Source organism: Notothenia coriiceps, unplaced genomic scaffold, assembly GCF_000735185.1.
Source record: "Notothenia coriiceps isolate Sejong01 unplaced genomic scaffold, NC01 NC01_scaffold00024667, whole genome shotgun sequence".
In the NCBI taxonomy this organism is placed as follows: Eukaryota; Metazoa; Chordata; class Actinopteri; order Perciformes; family Nototheniidae; genus Notothenia; species Notothenia coriiceps.
The window spans coordinates 5,686,070-5,694,560 of NW_011357368.1; the positions used below are offsets into that span (position 1 = coordinate 5,686,070).

Consider the following 8,491-nt stretch of genomic DNA (forward strand, 5'->3'; position numbering starts at 1 on the left):
TAAAGGCTAGCTTCATTAGAGATTAAGAATTATGAGTTTAAGAAAAAAACTATTAAACAAGGTATAGTTAAATGCAAACAATCACAATGTTTTATTATGTGAATATGGTCGATTATAAACTAATGTATAGATGCCTTGCATTGCCTGTTGAAAATATAAAATACATGATTAAGGCTGCTACAATCTAAACCACTATCTTAAAAGACACAACATTCTGAACATTTATTTGTTATTAACTGTTTTGTTTGTTGATCTATTAATGAACTGACTCGAGCTCCGAATTGTTTATTATTACCTCAAAGAAAGGGGGATGTGTTGATTAGATAGATACACACTCCTACCACAAGGTGTCGCTACATAGTTGTGATCTATGTGTAAATCCACATATAAGGTAAAAGACCTGAACAAGACCTGTTGATGAAAGATGGCTAAGACTTTAGCACAGAGCACGAGTCAGTTCATTTAAGACCAACAAACAAAACATTAACTAGACCAATAATGTTTGCAAAATGTAGTCATTTATACTGTCAAGTACTGTAACTAATTCATTGGTTACTAAAATGTCTAAAGCTGGTTGATAAAGCTTTAAAAAGTATTAAAACTGTCACTATGAAAAGTGCTTCAATATAACTTAATCATTAAGATCGGAAGAGAACATCAATAATGTTATATTCTATACATAAAAGCTTTTAAACTATATATTATTATGTAACCCCATATGTTATCATCAACATTTTGATAAGCAACCAATACGTTTTCAGATTGTATTAATTGTTAAAAGTGACTAATTACTCACCTCCTCTAAAGACCATTATTATGTTTTTGCAGTTGCTTAAATCTTTCATTTAAATGTTCCTTATACAGCTTTAGCCTTTATTTGATCTCATGAAGTCCCTAAGTGACACACACTGAACAGTCTGGTGGGTCATTTGATTTTGTGTTCCCATAACAACATGTCCAAGATGTCCATGTGCCAGACTAACACATTTGACACAACTAGCTACATTTCAAAAGCTTTTTGTTGTTGTTGTTGCTAAAGGTACAAGTCAAGCCATTTAAGAATGTAAATGCTTACACAACATGTCCTTTATTACATTTAACCTGTTGTGGAAACATTTCTTGATCAAATTGATATGAAACAAATGAGACAAACATCGCTGTGACACTGATGTCACATCGGGACTTTAACCCTAAACTTTCACAGTAAACCCAAAGTGATATATATGCACAATTAGAAATATGATTAGGATCTGCTCAGTTAATTTAGCTGATTCAATTATATTTAGTTAATATATTCTTTATTCTTCAATTCAAAGAATGTTTAAACTAATTTAAATCAAAAAATCATCCTCATTAATTAAGTTATAAATAACAGTTACTTTACCATTAAAGCCCAATGTGACATATATGTCACATTTCAGATATTTGACACTAGGGGGGGTTACTTGTCAGAAATGTGTTCTATGTGGTCTATTTAGTCTAAATTATATTCCCCTTAATTTTCCAAAAAGTAGAACTGGGTCCGGGTTCTTATGGGTTGAGGCAATTGTTGACAAAAATGAACTGTTGATTGAAAAACTATCATTTTAATTTTTCAACGAAAGATAGTTTTTTTTCTTTCTTGAATTTGACTATAACTCATATGAGTAACATAAAAGCTTTACTTCTAATCATTGTTTTAGTTTTAACAATTCAAATCTAATTCAGAAATTGGTTGAACGATATGTTTTTATTTTTTTTATTTTGTAGCTGCAATGAAGGAAAGCATGATGGTCTAAATGTTTACTTGTGTTTATTTTCTTACCTCAAAAGGTTTCAGTATTCAAATAGTGGCAATTTGAGGACAGATACAGAGAAACGTGATGCCTTAAACTACTAAGGAACTGAAACCTATTTGACAATGTGCAAAAACACATTTCTGCAGTGCATGAAAAATGCAAACTAAATAAGTTAAAAGACGTAATCTCAGATTAGACCATTTTCTAAATGTTAGCACATAAATGCTTTTTATGTTTCAGCTGCTGTCTTCTAAGGAGAACTTTTGATAAGGCTCTTTTCTGCAATAAAAAATTATAACTATTTGGTGATTTCATTGCTAACTGTTAAGGAATATTTTTCTAATCGTACAGTGTTTGGTGTAACTACCGTTGTCATGATATTGGAAAGACTCCAAATCTCACATTAACAGTGTGAGAAAAGTGTGGTAATAATGAGGGGTTTTTGTACAGCTGCTCAACCAGCTTCAGTCACTGTGTGCTCGAGCACAGTAATAAACAGCAGAGTCTACAGCCGTCAGACTGCTCATCTGCAGATACACCTGCTGTATGTTGTTGCTGGAGCCGGTGAACCGGCCTTTCACTGACTCAGAGTAGTAAACGGAGCCACCATTGATTGCAGCGATCCACTCCAGTCCTTTTCCAGGAGCCTGTCTGACCCAGTGCATCCAGTAGCTATTTAATGTGAATCCAGAAGTAGTACAGGTCAATCTGTGAGATTCTCCAGGCCTTTTAGTCACTGAATCAGATTCTGTCAGAATCTGACCATCAACACCTGTCAAGAGGGTAAAAACACATCTGGTGAAATAAGCTGTTGACACAATTAGAAGCTGTGTTGGATAAAGATCAGTAAAGATGTTGACCTGCCCAGCAGACAGTGAGCAGCAGCAGTCCTGTCCTATAGTCCATCATGTTAAACTGTGTGTCCTCTGTCCTCTGTCCTCCTCTCTGTAGTCACATAAGTAGAGGGAGAGATATCTGAGTTTTGCATTGACTCCTCCTCTAACTAAGTGTGTGTGTGTTTTTCAGTATCATTTTGCAAGGCCATTTATAAAGCGAAAAAAATAGACTTCATGTAAATTATAATAATTTTGATTGCAAGAGGGACACCGCTAGGCCTACATCCAATACGACAATAAACTCAATTAATTAACTAACGATTAATCTCGGGTGTATTTGATTGAATTTGGGTTAGAGATTAGATTATCAGAGCTGCTTCTTTAAGGGAAACATTGTTAATATATATATTTTATTGAATCAACTTCTCCAATGTGTTTACGGTGGATTAAAGTTAGCCAGTTAGCTGACTGGAATCAGTTGTTTGTCTCCAGTGTTAAATATAGAATTTGCTTCATTTGGTTGTGGTTGTGTTACAGTAATGTTTCAAATTCAAACAGATGAAGCTTTCCTGATGATAATGTTTATGATATAGTGACGATTGGTGTACAATCGGCAAATCAAATAGATGTTGTTCAATGCTTAATGTAATCAAAGTGTGCTTTCTTTAATGTTCTTTTAGAGATACAAGGGCACAGTTTAACCATACTGAATCAGATAAACAGCTGCTTTGTTTGAAATGGGACATTTTTATATTATCTGTGATATATGTTGTTGGAGGCACAAAAGAAACAATTTTACATATTTTTCCGTTTGAATTCACTATATTTGTTTAGCTTGCAACTGAATTAAACATTGTGTCAAATGATATAAAATAGAATGTCAATATTCAGTATTTCAATTTAAAGTGAATGCTCTCATGGGTGGTGGTAAATAGAGGAAGTCGTTTTTGTACGACTCTCCTGTTACTGTCTCTCACTGTGTGTCTCTGGCACAGTAATACACTGCTGTGTCCTCGGCCTTCAGACTGTTCATCTGCAGATACAGCAGATACACCTGCTGTCTGTTGTTGTCTCTGGAGATGGTGAACCTGCCTTTCACTGACTCAGAGTAGTAGATGCTGCTACTGCTATCACTGATAGTAGCAACCCACTCCAGTCCTTTTCCAGCAGCTTGTCTGATCCAAGCAGTATCAATATTACTACTAAACCCTGAATATGTGCAGGTCAGTCTGTGGGACTCTCCAGGCTTTTTAACCGCTGGTTCAGACTCAGTCAGTGTTTGACCCTCAGTACCTACAGACATGTAAACAATTTCTGTAAAGCAGCCATATTGTCTTTGTACCAGGAGCTCTGTCAGAAAAACAGGTTTTGTTCTTACCTGCAGAGTAAATTGACAGGATGAGAAAAACCACTAGATAATCAGGTCTGATCATTGTGAAAGCCAGTTGTCTCTGTCCAGTCTACAGTGTGTATGTCAGTGATTTAGTGTCTGTCCTTCACTCTGCAACACATATGTAGAGATGGAAGAGGTCAGAGTTTGCATTGACTCCTCCTCCTCAAACAGAAACACAGCACATCCCCTGAATATATATGATGTAGATTTCCTTTTTGCATACTATGATTGAATGCTTATATCCTTAAATTATAAGGTTGAATTTCAAATTATTTGTCAGTTCCTTTTATTTAAACCTAAATAAGATGTAATCATTTATTCTGCTTTGCACAACATTGGTTGCCCATCCACATACTGGAAACATCATGCATACATATATGATTGATACCTGCTGTTAAGAAATTAATAATGGGATATTATTGTTGAAGGAAAGCCTCAAGACTTTCATAGTATACGTTTAGAGACATTGTCATATTCCCGTTATTGTCACCTGTCTTTTTATCCTCTACTGCCACCTGTTGGTGCTTGTGTGAGTAATGTGACTGACATTTCTACATTTAGTGTTTATTTTTTGCCCATACATGAAATATATTTACAATATGTTTATTCAGTCCTTGCCTGTCTTATGAGGCAATCATTTTTTTAAAGACATTTTCATTTATTAATGTGTTTTATAACTTGGCTCAGTAGCAACTGTTTTTTCCTTTTCATAAAAACTTCGACAACGAATGATTTAGTCAACGTAGAATTCTCTTTGTACTCTATCAACACATCAAGGATGAGGACTGAAGGTTTTTGTACAGCTGCTCAACCAGCTTCAGTCACTGTGTGTCTCGAGCACAGTAATAAACAGCAGAGTCTAAAGCCGTCAGACTGTTCATCTGCAGATACAGCTGCTGTCTGTTGTTGTCTCTGGAGATGGTGAACCGGTCGACTTGTTTTTGGGAGTCTCGGACTTTGGTGATACAATTGTACTTCTGTGGTCTCCTCCTCGGGAGTCTGGGTCTTTACTAGAGTTGTGGTCGAGTGACAATGTCAAGTCTCCCTTTCTCATGATTCTACCAGATCTTTATAAGAATTAAGTTGTCTTTCCCAAAAGTGGTTAAATTTTAATTAGACTGTAATGTGAGTGACAGTGAATAATAAGTAACATCATATTGTAGATTTCTCCTATCATCCTGTTATGTAAACAAAAGTTTCACAGACTATTTATCATCTTAAGGAAAGATATCATCTTCCCCTGGAGTTTTTCTGGTCAAGGATAATTTATTAATAGTTTTTCGATACATTTCTGTTGAAATAAGTCACAAGGATGGACCCTAACCTTTCTTAGTAATAAAAAATTAGGTTTGAAGTAACCACTACAAATAAAACTACTTTTGATATTTTTCAAACAAAAATATACAAAGATTAGATTTTACACAAACAGTTGAATTTTTTGATACACTAAATTTTGGGTGGAACTTGTAAAGAAGTAGAACCTTTAAATGTAACTTGAATTCAGTCGACTTAAGGACTGTAGTCAGTCGAAGTGTAGTTGTACAGAGACGTCGACTATGACGACGACCGTCGACCTAGGCACCCTCGAAAGTCACCTAAAGTCACCTAAGAGGTGATTATTTGTGTAGTCCCTTGTGACTCACCATGTCTACTAACTACCCTCTATTACAACAACATAAAGGTGTCCACCAACCTTGCATAACTAGAGTAGGTCGGTCTGGAGTTACCTAAACACGCGGACCTGTTGGAAACCTTGGTAGTGGAAAAGTGCCAGAGACCTAAGAGACGACTAATACGTCGATACGTTTGTCCAACCTAGTCTGTCACACTTCCCTTTTGATTTACCTGACTAAAGGTGACACCCCACTTCCATGGAGAAAAGTTTTGTTATAGACTTCTTGGTTCAAGTCGATGGTCGTCTCTGAGAAGACGACCTTGTCACCGAGATTGTCCTGCTCACAACGCTCGGAGGGTCTGGTGTTCGAACACAGTAATGACACATGGCAGACGGGTGTCAACTGTGGTTTGTGGTTCGTCTGGACGTGTTTTATGAGTCGTTGGTACACTGAGTTGGTGAAGTCTCATAATTTACCACTTCCACGTTACTATTGTGTGGAGCTGAGAAGTCTATTCAAGAAATTGTTAAGGAGATTTACAGACCCTTTAGTAATAAAATTGAAGGTGACGTTGTCGGTTCTAGTCTTTTTTCCTGAACTCTCCCCTTCGAGTAAAACGGTGGTTTACGTTTTGTATAGTACTAATGCAAATTGTGAAAATGATTTAATAGATAACGTAACGGAATCTTTTTATGTCTTGTATAAAAAAGGACAAACTAAGATGACCTTAATTGGCTCTATTGTCATCGCGAAGATGGTGACTTCTTTGTCCTACAGTAACCGTCTTGTATTTGTTTTGATTAAAAAGGAAAAAAAAACAAAAGTAACTTAGGTCCTTTATTTTAACTATCCTTTACATTCACTTGCATACTTACATTTACGTCCGTGCAGCATTTCTCTATGAGAAGGAAATACCTTTACAACTACAGTGGTACAGGAAAAACTTAGACAATCTCCCTCCAGAGCTACGTTTGAGAAAGGAGAGAAATTTTGTGCTGGTAGGTCGCTGAACAACGTCTTGTGGTCTCCTCAGACAATATACAAAGACTGTAGTCTAGTCTTTGTACTGTCACAGACGAGGTTATTAACCTTTCCTGTTAATAGACCCAAATAATAAAAATCAATGATAGTACCACTCTTTAGATAAGAAGGCCTAAATGAAGAAAAAAATAATAAACCAATTTTTACAACCTAATTAACCGGTTTTTACTAAATGAATGTCCTCAGACCTCACTCTGAAGTTTGACTCGTCAAGGAGGAGAGTTCCAACCGTTTCTGGACACTCCCCTGTCACTTCACAGTACATAGTATAGACCCAATATGTACTGTTCGTTAAATCTAAGTGACCCCTAGTCGTGTCTCTGGTCCTTTGTTCCCGAGACCTAACACCCAAACCCACCTACATGTGTCCGTCTTTGAAGAGGATGAATACCGTCCGAAAGGGAAAAGTTTTTACGGCGTGAAGTGGTTACTGACTTTCTACAAAGGGTCGTTTCGTGAGTCAATGGAGCTCCAGTCCCAGTCGGACCGTCGTCCCTCTTGAGACGACAGAATGAGACACGACAGAGACTGTGTGCCACTGAATTTCTGTCCAAACTCGTCGACGTGTTTTTGGAGGGATGATGGTGTTTCGTTACAGCTAGATGTGAAGACCAAAAAGGAGTGGTGTAACGTTTTTGTGAACCTACATAGGTTGTAGTCTAAAGATACATAAAGGTAAATTAGTGGTCTATCAGGGAAGAACTATCAGAATGATAAAAATGAAATTTATTGGTGATACACATATAAATATTTATTTTCGGTTTTTAATGTATTTATACTTCTTCTCTTTTTTCGTCTTTGGTTATAACGTAGTCCTGTGTCTCGATCCGACCCACACTGCTCTAATAATCTTTCCACTTTACCAACTCTGGATATTATCTTCGTGTAAAGGATTTGGAATGAAATATAACCACTAGTCCTTGTTTTAACATCTAATAAATAATAATAATCATTTACAACGAAGGTAATACTAGTTTCACTGAACACACTTTGTCTCGTAACTATGTTGTTACTTGCTAAGATTATATATATATGAGTATATAATCATATAATATGTAATAATATACGGTATATATATTTATATGTATAATAATTATATATTAAAACCAATGTCCCATTTATACTATTGTCTATTAATACCTAAAGTGTCCAAACTTAATTAAACACATATTGAACAGTTTTAGCCCCTAGTTTGTATTTAGTAGACACATAATAATCTTATGTAAACAAAAACTAACAATTGGCGGTTATGACTATCTGTAAGATGTTTTGCACTTTGATCCAAAGTCTCTTTTCAGACTTGTCACGTCGAACCTCTACAACTAACTAAAAAATGTTTGGGACACTCCTCCTCAGTTAGTTCAACGTTTGAGTCTGTAGAGGCGGGAGGAATGAATACACACTGACGTCTACTCCCTCCTGTCTCCTGTCTCCTGTGTGTTCAAATTGTACTACCCTGAGTATCCTGGTCATGACGACGACCGAGTGGACAGACGACCCGGCCAGTGGTAGAGAATGGACTAGAAATAGATTGTTGTCGTGAAGATTACACAGTTGTCAAATAAAGTGGGGTCTACCACAAATAGGGAAGACGAACTGTTCCACAACTACCAGTCTGAGAACTGTCCTCTAGACTTAAGTCACTGATTTTTCCGGACTGTCTAACGAGTTGTCTAACTAGGACCATGTCCGGGAGACCTCAAGTGTAAGTCATCGATGATGTACCGGGACCAAGTCCTGTCCGCGAGGACCCCTTTCCTGACCTCACCTAACGCTCCATACATACCAGATCCATCGTTTGTAGATGATGAGACTCTCAGTCACTTT

At 36.6% G+C, this 8,491-nt stretch overlaps 2 gene segments (V, D, J or C); both read right to left on the minus strand.

The window, feature by feature from the left end:
• Positions 1-2,226: 2,226 nt before the first annotated feature.
• On the minus strand, positions 2,227-2,744 carry LOC104955264 (Ig heavy chain V region 914-like). The segment is given in 2 exon segments: positions 2,227-2,550; positions 2,639-2,744. Coding segments are annotated over 2 exon segments (357 nt in total).
• Positions 2,745-3,480: 736 nt separating this feature from the next.
• Positions 3,481-4,078, minus strand: LOC104955265 (Ig heavy chain V region 6.96-like). The segment is given in 2 exon segments: positions 3,481-3,907; positions 3,993-4,078. Coding segments are annotated over 2 exon segments (375 nt in total).
• Positions 4,079-8,491: the final 4,413 nt, after the last annotated feature.